The sequence below is a fragment of the Pseudoliparis swirei genome, chromosome 20 (assembly GCF_029220125.1).
Source record: "Pseudoliparis swirei isolate HS2019 ecotype Mariana Trench chromosome 20, NWPU_hadal_v1, whole genome shotgun sequence".
Lineage (NCBI taxonomy): Eukaryota > Metazoa > Chordata > Actinopteri > Perciformes > Liparidae > Pseudoliparis > Pseudoliparis swirei.
The window spans coordinates 23,431,656-23,448,698 of NC_079407.1; the positions used below are offsets into that span (position 1 = coordinate 23,431,656).

Genomic DNA, 17,043 nt, shown 5'->3' on the forward strand with positions numbered 1-17,043 from the left:
TCTTTTGGGCTTCATTATATATCTACTTCAGTTTGGGATCTGTTTTAAAGCTCCATGCGTTCACTCAGATGGAACCATTTAAGATGATTTATGTGTCTCAAATGATAGTAAAAACCCATTCTGCTCGTATCACACCTGGTATACATTAAATACAATGTAGAACCTCTAGTCAACAACTGTTCCAATAGCTAACCGTACACTAAAATAGGTAATGCAAGTAAGGAAAGTGAGAGAATTATACAATTATGGGATTATATCTGCGAGGAGAGGAAACGTTCTCAGGCTTTCTGCCAGGTGTGAGAGGACGGGGGTAATAGGGAAGAGTTTGGCATATGTCTGTGCCTGAGGGAGGGATGTGAGAACAGGAGCAATGACCTCTGAGATAGTTAGAAAGAAAAAAATAGAGATAACATCGAAGACACAGATTGCGTTAACAATGACTATGCTGTCTATTTTTATACGTGAAATACTATATATATATATATATATATATATTCAGGAGTGATAATTGGCTAATGAGGCTTTGTGGGCAGCATTGATTTCCTCCTTTCTCTGGACGTAGTCATCGTGATGGCGACCATTGGTTTGTGGATTAGCTTCATGGTTTATTTTACATGAAAAGATGAACATCATGCTGGCTTTAAAAAAAGACTTTAGACTAGCGACTGAGAACAAAAACTCATGTTTACAATGTTTACTGACGTAATAAATCAATTGAGAAGTAGGGTCATTATTTTATCAAAGACTTCCATACAATCAAACTTCTTTCTTGCAACCAGAGGAGTCGCCCCCTGCAGGCCGGTATAGAGAGTGCATGTCTTAAGGCCCTAGCTAGTGCATTGGCTTCAGTCGGCAGAACCGGGGGTTGCCGCCTGGTACACACACACACACACACACACACACACACACACAGATACAATGTAAAGAAAAGAGCCTTTTCTTCCCACTAAGCATCAGCCTTTGTGTACGTGCAGTCTGCTGTGCCTTTTGATGTTTTCTGGAGCGGTCTCTTTTTTCTTCTTCATTTAAGCGTGTGTTGAAAGATGAACTGAAAATCTCATTTGGCAGAATAGCCCTTAAATTAAGAAATATGAGTTCTTCTTATTTGAGTTGAAAAGAGAAGTCAGCTCCAGAAGAGGGGGGGGATGTGGCGCCTCTGGCTATACTTGTTCACTTTTTACCCCCCCCCCGAGACCATCAAGATGATCTCCACAGCAGATCTGTATGAATTCCACACATTGAGGGTGACATCAGGCACAGATTCCTCAACACGTTGCATCAAGTGAGAGCAGATAAGACCTTCCACATGTCAATATGTGTCATAACATGAGGAAAAAGACTGATTGATTATTGGAATGGGGCCAAGAATTTGAAGAAAAACACATCGGGGCATGTTGCTGATTGAAATATTACGTGGTTTTTTTCTTCCTTTTTGCTGAAGATCCCAAACTGTTAAATAACTGAACTGTGAACATGTAAGAAAAAAATAACAATTAAAGTGAACTTCTCAAGAGAACGCATGTTTTAAACTACAGGGACCTGGAGCAGTCACATGCTGAGTCACACATTGTTGCATTGTCTTCTTTTTGGTTGCATTTGACTTCATTGTTCTCTTTCCCTCCCCCAGAGAATAACAATATCACCCCAACGACAGTCTTCTGAACTTTCATGTCTTATTGTGACGTGAAAAAATAGCTTTTTTCCAGATATATTGATTGAAAATAACAAATGCATTAGCACAGAAGCTAAATAGAAAGTCATCTTTGTATTATTATTATTATTAATACTATTATATAAAGACTTATAAGGTATGTTGTTTAAGTAAAATTGAGTTTCTTTTATCGGCAAAAAAAAATTATTAATGGAAAAAAAAGTATTGTTGCAGTGCATAAACCAAAAAATAAATCTTATGTACAAATGTATCTGCCGGGTTGATGACTTATAAAATCTTAATTTTTTTTATTTGCAAACATAAAGTTCAGTACACGCTACCAGTCCCAGCTGTGGAGACATTGACACAGCTGTCTATTTATAAAGCTTTTGTAGTTCTATGTATTTTACTTGTGATTTGTTATGTATTTTATTCTATTTTAATGTGTTGTACTATCTGGACCTTGAGTCTGAAATAGAAGTGTGATTGAAACAACGTGGAAACTTCTTTCCGGCTCCAAACAGCTGACCGCATGATGACATTTGGCTGCCCTCCCTTTTTCTCCTTCAGTGTGTGAAAAGCGGAAGGAGAACAGAATTGGTGGCGTGGAGGTGAAGAGAGTTTGAAGCAGTGGCGGTAGAAGAAGATGTGTGGAGGAGGGCTGCCGGGGGGTTAAGATAGCAATCTGCCACTGGGGGAGGTCAGCGGGACTCTTCCCGCTAACACAGCCGCTCCTCTGTTCTCCTCGACCTGAACTCTCAAGCAAATTAAACTATTTTTTCCCTGAAAACTATTTGTTGAAGAAACGGCTCATGCACAAAAACATTTACTCTACACAACAAGCCTCAAAAAGACCGAATACAGTCAAATCAACACCTCTTTATAGCTGTTTCAACAAAAAACTAAACATGTGACCTTTCATGAACATAGGATTTGTATTGCATGTATTGGACTGCATTAGATCAACTGGCAGTGTGTGTGTGTGTGTGTGTAGTGTGTATTTCAGAGACGTCCGGATGAACTTCATGTGACTAAAAGAGGTCGTAAAAATCCTCATTTCAGGCGGCCGACTCATCTGGAACGTATTTTACAACGTGAACGTGAAAAATATGCACAGAGTCGATATTTGCCGCGCGTTTGTGCTCCGACCTCGGCGCTCCCGTAAAGAACACAACGACCTCAGAGGAGATTTGGAGTGACGATAGTCAGCGACATATTTCCAGGCGCACAAAGACACGACCAAGAGATCTCTTCATGATAACGCTGGAACACAAGCTCGTTGAAATGAATCAGTGATCCTGAACAACTGCTTTCGGCTTCAGTTCACTGGTGATCCAAAGAGCGGGCGGAGCTTAGACTCACAGCGTTTGCTTCATTGTTAAAGGCCGTGTTGAATGTATGTGTTGCAGCGAGACGAGTATACGCCACGTGTGAATGTAGCATCACAGCTGGCCCGATGAGCTATAGCTTCTATAGGCTTTGCTCCATCATGCTTGTTATCATCAAATGGCTTCTAGTGGTGGAGATGAGATGGTTACCTTCACATTGAAAATGCGGAAGGTAATGTTTTGATCGTGTATTTGTATGCGTGCGTGCGTTCGTGTTATTCGCATAAGTCAAAAAGTATTAAACCGAATCGCATGAAATTTGGGGGGATGATTGGTTATTATCCGGGGACCATTTGATTAGATTTTGGGATCGATCGGGTCAAAGGTCAAGATCAAGGTCATGAAAATGTCAAAATCTTCTTTGAATCGCATGAAATTTGGTGGGATGATTGGTTATTATCCAGGGACCATTTGATTAGATTTTGGGATCGATCGGGTCAAAGGTCATGAAAAGTTACAAATCTTCTTTTTACCATAGCACGGTCAATTTTTATCCAATTGGCATGCAACTAATGCCAAAATGTTCATAATTCAATGCCCAATCTTGTGATATGCGAAGGTATGCGCTCTACCGAGTGCCCATTCTAGTTGTTGCTGTTTTGGGGTTTGCTTGGCGGACCCTTGAACTCATCGACATTCTTCTGCTCCTTTTGGAACTCGGTCTCACTTCGGTACCTCTTCGCGGCCACCTAGAGAGTGAACTTGGTTGAGTCTGCCGTCCTGCTTTGTATTAAACATGAAAGATGTGAATTGATGTTTGACTAATTGCGTTTGTCATGCAGCAGAAAATAAGAACACTTGTTGTTGTCTGCCAAGTGAAAACCAATCGGTCTGTGGGCCTCTGGGTGTAGCCTGTCTTGGTTCTATTTGAGATCTTCTCTCTGGAGCACCATGCCTGCTGTGCCTTCTGGCGCGTAACCTGACTCAGTGTGGAGGAAATGGTTGACTTCTGTGAACTAGGCTTAGTTCAAGTGAATCTGAGGAAACAACCTATGAAGAATAGACGGATATGGCTGATGGATGGATGGAAACCGAGCTGTCAGTATGACGTGGGCGTGAGAACATAACCATCCCATTAGATTAGATTAGATTAGATAATCCATTATTAGTCCCACAGTGGGGAAATTTCAGGATCACAGCAGTGGGTGCATATTAGAGCATTAATGCTACACAAAACCCAATAACAATAGTAAATACTAATACCAAAATACTAAATATACAGAGGAAACAAAATATATACACAAGGCAGTGACCAAAGTGAGTTTCCAGAAGGTTAAAGTGTCCAGGAAAAATAAAAATTACGGTTTTATTTTCATAGATACAATTCACTACAGTTGGCTGTAATCTATTTATAGCTGCAGCGTAACAACCGTCTTGATAATGGAAAGATGAAAGAGCCGTGAACTATGAATAGCTCAAATGAACCTCTCTCTTATACAGAATGTGTAAACCTCAGTATGACATTAAAAAATGTACTTTTGTATTCTTCCCACTCATTTCAAAGATGAAATGTTGTGTATTATATACAGTGGGGAAAAAAAGTATTTAGTCAGCCACCAATTGTGCAAGTTCTCCCACTTAAAAAGATGAGAGAGGCCTGTCATGAGGAAAAAAATCCAGAAAATCACATTGTAGGATTTTTAATGAATTAATTGGTAAATTCCTTGGTAAAATAAGTATTTGGTCACCTACAAACAAGCAAGATTTATGGCTCTCACAGACCTGTAACTTCTACTTTAAGAGGCTTCCTCATTTTGTCTCTCATAGTTGAGGTTTACATATGATGAAAATTACAGGCCTCTCTCATCTTTTTAAGTGGGAGAACTTGCACAATTGGTGGCTGACTAAATACTTTTTTTCCCCACTGTATATCAATAGCCGGGGGTGTCTGCTCTAATGTGTGGCGACTGGCGACCTACAAGGGTATTTGTACTGAGTCGGTACAGAGTGGGGACCAGTGAGCTGGGAGAGAAACAGAAGCAGACCAACAGTTGCACAAGCGCCACTGTGCAGCGTACACGCACATGAATAACTAGAATGGGCACTCGGTAGAGTGCATACCTTCGCATATCACAAGATTGGGCATTGAATTATGAACATTTTGGCATTAGTTGCATGCCAATTGGACAAAAATGTATCGTGCTATGGTAAAAAAAAAGATGTTGACCTTTCCATGACCTTGACCTTGACCTTTGACCCGATTTATCCCAAAATCTAATCAAATGGTCCCCGGATAATAACCAATCATCCCACCAAATTTCATGCGATTCGGTTTAATACTTTTTGAGTTTTGCGAATAACACGCATACAAATAAATAAATAAATAAATACACGGCGATCAAAACATAACCTTCCGCATTTTCAATGCGAAGGTAATGAATACACCCCCTCGGTTTCACTCAGAGCCCACCCGTCCATCCTCCTCTCCAACACGTCACCGTCCGTCTGAGGGCCTCGTTCCCTTTTTTTGGTCAGTTGGGTTTTAAATCTGAGATCCTTCCAACCTCACAAGCGCCTCTCCAGGTGAGATCTGTCACCGCGCGAGAGAAAAGGCAACATTCTTGTACTTGTTTCAACTCACTAACGCGTGCACACCTTCTGCACCGCGGTGTGTCCTAATGAATAGCCCTGACTTCATAGCTCGCCTTCGTGTCTGTGTATGAAACAGCTTGTCGTCCGTCGGGCATCCCTCTGTTTTACAGCCGATGACTCGCGGTGTGACGAACACCTTTATATTTACAGCGGTGACGGTCCACTGCAGAGCCCACCTGTCTGGAGACGTGATTCACTCTAACGATCCTCTGGGAAACGACTCACTGTTGTAAACATTGCGGATGCTGTCGGGTTGGATGTGGGGCTTCCCCGACGTGTCGGTGGTAAACACAACATTCTTTTGATTTTGGATTGAAACTGTCTGGAGGTGACATGTAAGACCCTCCTCCCCTCCCTCCCCCACTTTAAAGCTTTTCTATGCATGTTTTTTTTTCTCTGTTACTGACAGAACAGAATAGTCCAAGGTCAACACCCCCCCCCCCCCCCCAAACAACCCACACAAAGGCACACTCACAAGCACTTTGTTTGCCCCGCAGTCCAATCAACTACCGGCAATAGCCGAGAGGACAAGAAAGACGACAAGAGAGACACAATAGACGCCGAGACATCCGCAAAGGTGAGCAGAGCACCCGACGGAAGCGAAAGGCCTCCCTCTTTTCTTTCTGCCTGCTGCACACCTTTGAGCCTTTCTTGTAGCCCACCTTAGGAAAACATCTGCGCCCCCACACGACGCTGAGCCTTGTGTTTCCTTCTGTCTTTAATCTTAGTGAAAAGAGCTTTTAACAAGCTGGGGATGATGAGGGGAAGTGCCGAAGCAGAACAAAGGCAGGGAGGAACTGGGGAGCAGAGTGGAAGGCTCTGTAATTTATCACCTGTTGCCCTTGGACGGCCCTGTACTCTCTGTGCCCTGGGCTCTGTGTGTGTGTGTGTGTGTGTGTGTGTGCGTGCGTGTGTGCGTGCGTGCGTGTGTGTGTGTGTGGGTGTGTGGGTGTGTGTATGCAGGTATGGAAAGGTGATGAATAAACAATTCTAGTACAAGAAAACACTTTCCTCATTTTGCTTAAACCTCAAGAGACATTGGTCTGAGCAATTATTGCCAAAGACACCACATGATGCATAGCTCCCATTACCAGAGATATTGACATTACATGTTTACAGAAAATAATAAGAATGTATAACCATTTTCCGATGTAGCACCATAGAGTTGAAAAAGAAACGGTATTTTGCGAAATAATTAAAATAATATATATATATATATAAATAAATAATCAAATGAACCAACAATTTCAAATCATGTCGCGTCATGTTGAGACCTCAGTATCTAACCAGCTATTCCCTTTAGCTTTGCCTGCCACCTTGTGGCTTGATGTTGCAACTACAGACATTTAACTACCGGACGACAGACTAGATCCTGCTTTTATTACACTTTAAACATAAATACCCACGTTAAATTATGAATACAGACTGCTTGGATTAATTTGGAGCAATGCCGTTAATTAAGTAAAGGTGGGGAGACTGGCGATACAATATAATGCTGCCTAAGTAAACGTTTTCTTAACAGCACTTCAAATTGTTTTTATTAAAGACAGAACTAAATGTGGTACAATAGCCTTTCAATACCCTTTGCTTTCATTTTAAATGAATGTAAACACACGTTACACTCTGAGTACGAATGTAATTATAAACAGTTAGGCAATTTGATTTTCTGTTCGATTATGTCTAATCTACTGGGGGCATTAACGGGATTTGCGACACACAAAAGGGAGACACGTGCGAACATCACAATTCATCCAATTTATGTTATACGGAAAGCAAACAACTTATTTTCACCGACACTTCCATAAATAATTCCTACACGGCCGACGACCCGCGAAGGCAACACCAGACCACGAATGACGCACCACGCCGCCCGCTGCCGCGTTTGCTTGTGGTCGGAGCAAAGAAGACGCTAGGAAAGGATCAAGGAAACCACTAGCATCGTAGATAAACACCCCCCTGAAGAGGTGTGAAGCCAACCGGGTACAGCTGTCACGATACCGAGAGAACATTAAAACGAGACCCTCGATTGAAGACTCCCGGACAGCGAGGGTCAACATGTCTGAGACATACGGTAGGGCTTCGGGTTTCACGCTCGTTGACGTTATGTCCACACCGGTGAGATGGGACGGTCAGTTAGCTAGTTAGCTACGGGGTTGACTTGTGTTAGCTGCAGGGCTGCCACCTTAACCTGTCTGTGGGATTTAATAGTGATGGTTTGCCGCTTATATTTCATTCAAATAAACTAACTAGTGTGCTGTAGTTAAGAGGGGTTCGCGTGAGTATTTAACTAACACCTCGGTGCTTCGATGACGGAATGCATCGCTTCCTTTTAAACGGCACGAGCGAACAGATGGCGATAGGTTTCCCAGGTAAAAGTTGGGACAAACTTCAGTCTGCGCTTTTTTGTTGTTGTTGCGGGTCGATATACACGAAGGACGTGTTTTGCAGACGCCGGTGTTACGGTTTAAGAAGCGACCGTGTTAACTGGTGACTTTGAACCGAACGCGTCCGTTGTTGTTGTAGTTGGACAGGTGTTGAAAATAGGAAGAAAACACGTGAATGCCGCATTGTTTAATTGGTATAGCATATATTATTATGCATAGGGTTTGACGTGATACTGTATAACCAGAGCGGCATTCGCGAGGACAGCTATACGTGTTCTCTATCCTATTTTTCGAACGGCCGTCGTAACCACAAGAACGGACGTATTCGGGGAAAGTCGGCAGTTGACGGGGTCGCCTGTTAAACCGTAACACCGGGAGGTGACCTGAGGTTATCGGAATTAAAAGCAGATTGGGAAAAGCAGATTGGGTAACGGCGCAAGCTGCGAGGATGTTGCAGTCAGTCTGTGCGTGTGTGTGTGTGTTTAATTTAAGAGGGAGCCTTTAGCTACAAGGCCTAAGAGGAAGTTAAATGGCGATGGCAGTGGGTTACCTGTAGAGCAGCAGCTGTTATGTGACACTGCGCTCTACCACATCCTCACTACGTCACTGCACTTCTTCAGTGTGAGCGGTTAATGCAAGAAGACATGGTTGCGTCACAACCACCAGCACTAGTGACAGAAAGTTATTATTATTATGCATGAATTCATGCAACATGATGGCATGATATTGTCAGTCACACAATAGACCAGATTATAGTGTTTACCCAGTGTAATTGAAATGGCATCATCCTCTCACACATGCACACACACACACTGTACATCTGTGTCTACATGTACCCTGTCTCCTTATTCCTTGTATGAATCTTAATCCCGGCGGGCAGCATTTAGGTAGAAGTGCAGCACTAATGGAAGCTGTGATAGCTTATTGATTCCGGGCTCAGTCTTCTGTGCGTCTCCTCTCCTGGAGTATTGGAACTGGCAAAAAGCAATACGAATACAGTCAGTACATGGGCAGGTTCGATGGGCCCTGGGGAATTTATGATCGGTTTTATTTAAATTGTTTTTTTGTTCTGTATGGCACCCTTTCACTAGTTTATCTCGGATTGCTACAGAATGGGATTTGTATAAGAAAAATAGGATGATCGGTCAGTTGTCAAAGATCAATACTGGGGTTTTTTTAAGGGTAAAATAGGTGAATACTATGTGTGTGTGTGTGTGTGTGTGTGTGTGTGTGTGTGTGTGTGTGTGTGTGTGTGTGTGTGTGTGTGTGTGTGTGTGTGTGTGTGTGTGTGTGTGTGTGTGTGTGTGTGTGTGTGTGTGTGTGTGTGTGTGTGTGTGTGTGTGTGTGTGTGTGTGTGTGTGTATCTCGCATGGGAATATGCGATGTCTGGAAGAACGCTGAGGCGAGCTTTTTAAATCCGAGCCTTTTGGTTCTGTTGTCGGGCCCGTTGACGTCGGGCTTCATAACGCTGACTGGCGTTGCGGAAGAAAAAAAAAACCGGAATGCTTGTCTACGCCTTCATTTAGCTTTTATCAGTTCTGTTCCTGGGAATGTTTGACCTCCTGCTTGCGTCGCTTGAGAAAACACCCGCCTCAACAAACAAAGGTGGCCATAAACTGAGCCGGTTGGTGGCTCTAAGAGCACAAAGAGTTCAGCCGCCACACAGGAACCCAAGAGCAACCTCATGTGAAACCACCTCAGGGTCTTTTCTAAACTACTATTTCTGTTGACCTTGGGTGGAGCTGAATGCTCTCAGGATGTTCACCTCACTGGTCATCTCAACTGCACTGAAGCCAAAATTGCACACTGTTGAAAAAAAAAAAATCCAAATGAGGCTCTCAGGAGGAAATGTGCAGTTTGCGATGGTTATTTGCTCTGACAGTCTGAGGAACACACACCGTCGCGCTCGGATTTCCTGTCATACTTTTACTACCCCCTCTATGCATCACTCACAAACACGGACTCGGTTATGGCGCTCTCACACACACACTTTTAATTTCCTCTATATCCGCCACACCGTTTCATTTCCAGTAGGAACTGAAGCACGGCCCACGCGAGAGCCCCCTGGACACCGCTATCTTTGGTCTCGCCACACAAAGGCTCGACTGTGTGGAAGGCCTCGAAAGTCAGGGGCGGAGTCATTTGGGCTTTTGGGTCCACAACAACAACATCTATACATCCAGCTGGTTCAATTCACATTATTTTTATATAATCCAATCTCACAAATTACAAATGTGCCTCATAGGGCTTTACAATCTGTACACGTACGACATCCCTGACCTTTGACCTCACATCGGATCAGGAAAAACTCCCACGGAGTAGAAGAAAACCCTTCAGGAGAGCAACAGAGGAGGATCCCTCTCCAGGATGGACCGAATAGATGTCATGTGACCAGAATGAAGCGTTCCAGAGTTACATAAACACATTGAATGAGTGACAGAATGTATGAATAATTATTAATAGGCAGATATATATCCTCCACAACCCGTGAGACACAAGGAGGTAGTTGGTTGTGGTCGTACAATCACTGCACAGCTAACATACGCCACATTCAATAACTAAAGTGTTGACTTTGTTTGTTTGTGTATTTTATTCAGTCAATCAAATCAAATACGATACAATATTATCCTATATAATATACAAAAGAGAAAGACTGAAAAGGTATAGGTAGAAGCAAAAAATGCTTATAAATTCCTATCCTAAATTGAAATCAAAATAAATCAGAAAATTAATATAAAATAAAGAAGAAGAAAATATATATATATACTACCACATACATCTTCCATATTAATACGTTTTTAATTACATTTATAACTCTCAAGAATTGTTTTATAAATAATTCCCTTGAAAACCAAAAAGGAGTTCACCAGTCGAACTTTAATGACATAAGTTATTAAAGGCGGGTGCTTCTTCAAACAGACATTTTCCACCTCCAGACAAACGAGCATAATCAATCAGAATCATACGCAGCAGGTTATGACTGATTACATGCAGGGCTCTGTGATTAGCAGGCTAAATTGGGGTTGTTGGATACGGGGCCAGTTGAAGCTCAATGGGATTAGAGAGAACATCTCGGGATGGAAGTGTGAAGCGCGGCAGCTTGAGATCCTCCCCTGACGTCGATGTTGCGTTGATCTCTCCCTCCTTTCCTTTCCTCTGCCGGCAGACTTCCTGTTTAAGTTCCTGGTGATTGGCAGCGCCGGCACGGGGAAGTCCTGCCTCCTCCACCAATTCATCGAGAACAAGTGTAAGTGTCACCTCATTAAAGTCAGTTTGCATTACGAGGTTAAAACATACTTATACACAGAAATTGACATGGTCGCAATCAGTGGTTTTGATTTTTAAATGTGCTGTTTCATGCCTCACACACACTCACTCTCTTTTTAAGTAAGCGAGTTCCTAACATGCATTACTACATTTTACAATTAAAAGAAAATCCTTCATTTTTGGTTGTGAATATCTGATTCCCATCTAGTTAACTCTGACATAGATGCATTTTATTTGGAATTTTATCTTCTATTATAATCTTTTTACTATGTACTCATGCACCTTTTTGATATGTTTATTTATTATTTATAGTTGAGTTGGATCTACATTTCTATCTGACAGTATCAATAAACGTGAACATCATAAGCTTCAGTTAGTATTTATCGCAGGGCTGTTAATAAAAGTGTCCATATTAATAAACGTGTGATCCAGTTATAACAAACATTTGAACTTCAGAACTGTGACTGTTGATAAGCCACTAAGTGCTCAGCATGTCTCATCATTAAAACTTGTATTATTTGATTGTTTTTTCTTCCATTCTTTAATAAAACAATGAAAGTAGGCATCAATTAGACGTTTACAGATGTCTATAAAAAAATTGACAAAAACATATTGGCATCACTAGAAGAACTGTGCTGAAGTTCTGCTGCTCTATATATTTATATTTATTTATATATCCATTTATACATCGATTTATTTATATATATATTTAAATAGATATATATATAAATATTATTTTATTTATTTTTATAGATATATAAATTTTTTATGAACACCATGTCTCTTCTTTTTCGCTCTTCTCTTCTGCGCGTTCCTGCTGCAGTCAAACAGGACTCCAACCACACCATCGGCGTGGAGTTTGGATCCAGGGTCGTCAACGTCGGTGGAAAGACGGTCAAACTGCAGATCTGGGACACGGCTGGGCAGGAGCGATTCCGGTAACGCGGCAAACAATATTTCCTGCTCGGGGGTTGAGCAATTTCTTTTTAGAAATACAAGAACAACACTCGCTTGATGTCTTTGGCCAACATCCAGCTAATGGTTACCTGTAGCGGCGTGTGGAGATTCCACTGAGCAGTGAACAGCAAGAGATCGTTTCTCATTCACCGGCTGATATTCATATTGAATCTATTATTTTTAACCCAAACTTCTGCATTCTCTCCACAGCTCTGTTACACGCAGCTACTACAGAGGAGCAGCCGGAGCGCTCCTCGTTTACGACATTACCAGGTAAAACAACGGCCGATCTCACCGCCCAAATGTATCACACACCACACACTTGTGTATCGGAATGAACATTTTTATCAAATTGCAAAAAAGAATCCTTAAAAACTACAAAGGAAAGCTGAAAGAGCAACGTGGTAGTGAGGCATTCACGGCAATGATATTTTAAAATTGGACCTGAAATTTGAATTTACTGACGCCATGAAGCTTAAACTGTAAATAGCATTTACTCACTTTAGAGCCTGTATTGTAGTTTTCAGTCCATCACAATGTCAAAAAAACTACAGTGTGTCTATACCACCTCCAGAAATTGTGCAATTTAATGACTAAGCCACACGGTGAAATATGAATACCAGGACACACACACACACACACACACACACACACACTGTTTTCCATAAGCTTTGTGATGCGATAGAGGGGGTTGTGAAGTCAAGATCGAGTGAGTGCAGTAATGCAGAGAGACGGGAATGTAACACAGTTGGTTTTTGGTGGGGATGTATGAGCTGCTGAGGGGGAGGAGGAGGAGGAGGAGGAGGAGGAGGAGGAGGAGGAGGAGGAGGAGGAGGAGGAGGAGGAGGAGGAGGAGGAGGAGGAGGAGGAGGAGGAGGAGGTTGATTTGATGAACAAGTTTGAAAAAATTGTCGGTACCTTTTTTTAAAACACTGACATATTCTTCACTTTAGTTGCCACACAAAATCAATAGTAGTTTAAAGGCCCACATATGGACCGTTTTGACACTACATTACATCCAAAGCGACTTACACCCGAGACGCAGCTACAGGGAGCAAGTCAGGCGTAAGTGTCTTGCTCAAGGACACATCGACCAGGGCGGGGGTTGAACCGCCGACCCCCTGATTGAAAGACTGATCTGCTAACCTCTGACCTCCAGTCGCCACATTCGCGTGTGACTTGGACCCTTGAGGTTATTCATGCGGACGAAGAACACGTATGTTTGTTTCCGGGTCGATCGTCTCCACGGGACAACGAGCCTCGCGCTCCGTGTCCGTCTGTCCCGTCTTGCAGCCGGGAGACGTACAACGCGCTGACCAACTGGCTGACGGACGCACGGACTCTGGCGAGCCCCAACATCGTGATCATCCTGTGCGGCAACAAGAAAGACCTGGAGGCCGACCGAGAGGTGACCTTCCTGGAAGCGTCGCGCTTCGCTCAGGAGAACGGTACCCGACGGCCAAACGCCACCTTTTGGTCTCCGTCTTATTCGCAGACGTCGCCTTCCTGAACCGTTCCGTTTGCTCTCCTCTCCGCAGAACTCGTGTTCCTGGAGACCAGCGCTCTGACGGGGGAGAACGTGGAGGAGGGATTCCTGAAGTGCGCTCGCACCATCCTCGGCAAGATCGATTCAGGTACGCCGCTCGGTCTGTTCTTCTTCTTCCCTCCTTCTTCTTCTTCTTCCCTTCTTCTTCTTCCTTCCCTTCTTCTTCTTCCCTCCTTCTTCTTCTTCCCTCCTCCTTCTTCTTCTTCCCTCCTCCTTCTTCTTCTTTCCTCCTTCTTCTTCTTCTCCTTCTTCCCTCCTTCTTCTTCTTCTGCCCTCCTTCTTCTTCTTCTTCTTAAAGTCTAAAAGTGCGACGCAAAACTATTTTTCGCGTCGCCCAAAACACGTGAGTTTACTCGCTCGACCGTTCGCCGTGTTCAAGCCATGAGCGTCGAGACGCTCCGCGAGGGGCGGGGCTTATCTCCGTAAAGACCGTTATCATCTCCTTCATCCACCAGAATAACTAACCGCTAGTTCTGCTTTATACTTGTTGTGGACGTCTCACACACTAACCCCCTCGTGTTTGGGTTCATGACGTCACCCGTAGGCTCACTCAGCTCGGTCACTTTCACCGATGAAGTTGCTGTTACGTCTGAAAGACTTCCGCTTCCAGCGCTACGAGAGCGGAACTCGAGAGCCGATTGGCCCGAGTTGCGAGATGACCGCCTCAAAGTTGAAATATTTCAACTCGGGGCGAAAATTGCGCCGCTGGAAACGCGTCGCCCGGGAAAATATCGCGTCTATCGCAGCCACGCGCGTCTGTACGTTGACTTTTCATGGGATTCGGTCGCGCGAAAAAATAGTTCAGCATTTGGTGTGAGCGCACCTTTACTCTGTCCCCGTCTGTCGTCCTCAAAGGAGAGCTGGACCCGGAGAGGATGGGTTCAGGGATCCAGTACGGAGACGCTTCGTTGAGGCAGCTGCGACAGCCGAGAGGCGCCACCGCCACGCCGAATAAGCAGCACTGCAATTGCTGAGGACCGGGGGTGACCTCCGCCCACGTGCCCTCACAGAGACGACGCCCCCTACAGGTCAGCGGCAGGTCATCCACGCAGTCTAATTGGATTTTTTTTTTCCTCTCATTTCCTCACTTGTGTCGGTGTTAATCCTCACGTCGTCGCCTCCTCCCTGTTCCGCAGCCCCGGGTGCTTTTCGGTGTGTGCGGGCCCCGTCCCTCCGCAGTCTCTCACACACCTTGGATCACCTGGTCACGGAGATCACTGCGACCCCTGACCTCTGGTACTTTGCCCCCCCCTGTGTCTGGGGCAGGGAAACCCCTCGGTGTGGAACACGCGCCGGGATCCTAGTTTAAAGTGTCGCTGACTCCCCGGACCAGGCGGAGTTGTTGTTTTTATTATCTCTGTGCTTTCATTCTGGTTTTAGTATCGCCGACACGCTTTCTCCGTTTGCACATCGTCGTTTGTAACTTATTATTGGTAAACTATCGTGTTGTGTTCAGTGCTCGGCCGATCTAAATAGGATTCAAGCTTAAGTTCGGTCGTCGCTTTTGAATTGTAATATTCATAAATGCACTCGTTTTTTTTTTTTTACATTTTATTATCCATTATTTAAGTTGACTTTACTTTTTACGTCATTTCCGACATTAATGAACCAATTAACAGTTTTTATAGGTCAAATGAAGTCGACTTGGTCACATTTTGGTTCAGTATTCATCTGGAATATATTGAAAACCAGACGCAATTTAAATCTTTGTCACGGTTTATTCAACTTCGGCCGATCTTTGACTTTAATGCGCAGTTCAGATTTTATTTTAAATCCCACAGGCCCAAATGTAGAGCGCAGCTCTTTCACCCTCTAAAATGTGTTCCAGTGCACTATTATGACATAAAGTCTTGGCCTTATGAATATATTATTCCTCGTCACAATGTCTCTGAACTGTCGGAGAGATGCATCTCTTTCATTTCACTCCAAAGTCTGGACATTTGCATAATCGGATTCGAAGATGCAAAGTCCCAGTTCCGTCAATAGTTTAAAAAGTTGAGGGAAAAAATGTATCTGACTGCTCTTGCTGGAATGGTTTCTCCATTTATTTATTTATTTGTTGACCTCCCTTTTTTAATTCACGCTGCACATTCTGTATCAGGGACGTCACAGGAAACCAGCGCCGGTTCTGCCTCCGACTCAAAGAGGCGAGCCAATGATATCAGGTTGTTAGCGTGGCTGTTCCCCCCCCCCCCTCCCGGCTCGGCTTCTGTCTCAGCGTACTGACCCGACCCAGAGGAGGTCAAACAACAGGCCCGCCAATCAGATTCCCCCATGTCTTCTCTCCAAGTGAGCTGGCCACACTGCAGAGGAAAAGACATGAGATATTATATTATATTCTAGGATGTCAACAGACAGATGGTCAAAGATTGTTTTTAGTTTCCATAACGCACTGGCATCATGTGATAGTTGGTCTCCTTCTGCAAGTGCACTTTTACTTTTTGAATTTTCATGTTTGTTTTTTTGGTTTAAATGCGGCAACTATAGAATTGTACATTTTTATTTTACTTGAACAGTATACTGTAATAAAGATTCTAATTGTATGTTAGCATTTCTTACTAAATAACAACTGAGATCCTTCATTGCATGTCCTTAGAAGCAGGACTGCCCTCTTGGTTGTGTTTGCTGCCGACGGTAGCGAGGAGAGGACGTTCCGATCACTCGTATCCACAAGTCGTCAATAATAATCGGTTATCAAGACGTGCGATTGGTTGATTGCTGTTGAACCAGTCCATTTGCATTCATCTGTATGTATCGATGATTCAATCATGTGACGAACACAATCCAACTCAGTTATTGCTTAGTAACTAATGTTACATAATCAGCCCCAAATTATACTGTACATTTCAACCTCTGCTGTAAATAAGATGTGTCTATTGAGAGTGAGTGTTGCTCATTGATTGTAATGAATATGCAATTCCCAGTAAAGCTTGTTTTTTCAGTTATTCCCTTTGACCCGTCTCCTGGATGTTATGTATATATTATTTTTTTTCATTTATATATATATTTTTTTTTATAAGTTTTTTTATATAGATCTTTTTTTAATTTGTGTATATATTTTATATAAGTATTTAAAAATATATTTGTTTTGTAATACATATATTTTGTGTATATATAAATGTATGCATATTAAAAAATGTATATATAAAAAAAATATAGATATTTTTTATGTATATATTTTTTTAATATATATGTATATACATATACAGGCACGTGCACAGACATTTTGGGGGGCAGGTGCTCAAACCCAAAAAAAAG

The 17,043-nt window shown here is 43.0% G+C and overlaps 1 protein-coding gene across 1 annotated transcript; it reads left to right on the top strand.

The window, feature by feature from the left end:
* Positions 1–7,489: 7,489 nt before the first annotated feature.
* On the top strand, positions 7,490–16,740 carry rab4b (RAB4B, member RAS oncogene family). Its single transcript, XM_056441516.1, has 8 exons — positions 7,490–7,702; positions 11,182–11,262; positions 12,106–12,220; positions 12,450–12,512; positions 13,533–13,687; positions 13,778–13,873; positions 14,641–14,813; positions 14,922–16,740. The coding sequence occupies exons 1-7, from the start codon at positions 7,687–7,689 to the stop codon at positions 14,757–14,759; spliced, it is 645 nt and encodes a 214-aa protein (XP_056297491.1). The 5' UTR covers positions 7,490–7,686; the 3' UTR covers positions 14,760–14,813; positions 14,922–16,740.
* The last annotated feature ends 303 nt before the right edge of the window (positions 16,741–17,043 follow it).

Bases quoted from the DNA above. Each gene is read 5' to 3' on its own strand.
- rab4b (XM_056441516.1), top strand. The intron at 12,513-13,532 runs GTAAAACAACGG...CCCGTCTTGCAG, and splicing joins CTCGTTTACGACATTACCAG to CCGGGAGACGTACAACGCGC. The intron at 13,688-13,777 runs GTACCCGACGGC...TCCTCTCCGCAG, and splicing joins GCGCTTCGCTCAGGAGAACG to AACTCGTGTTCCTGGAGACC.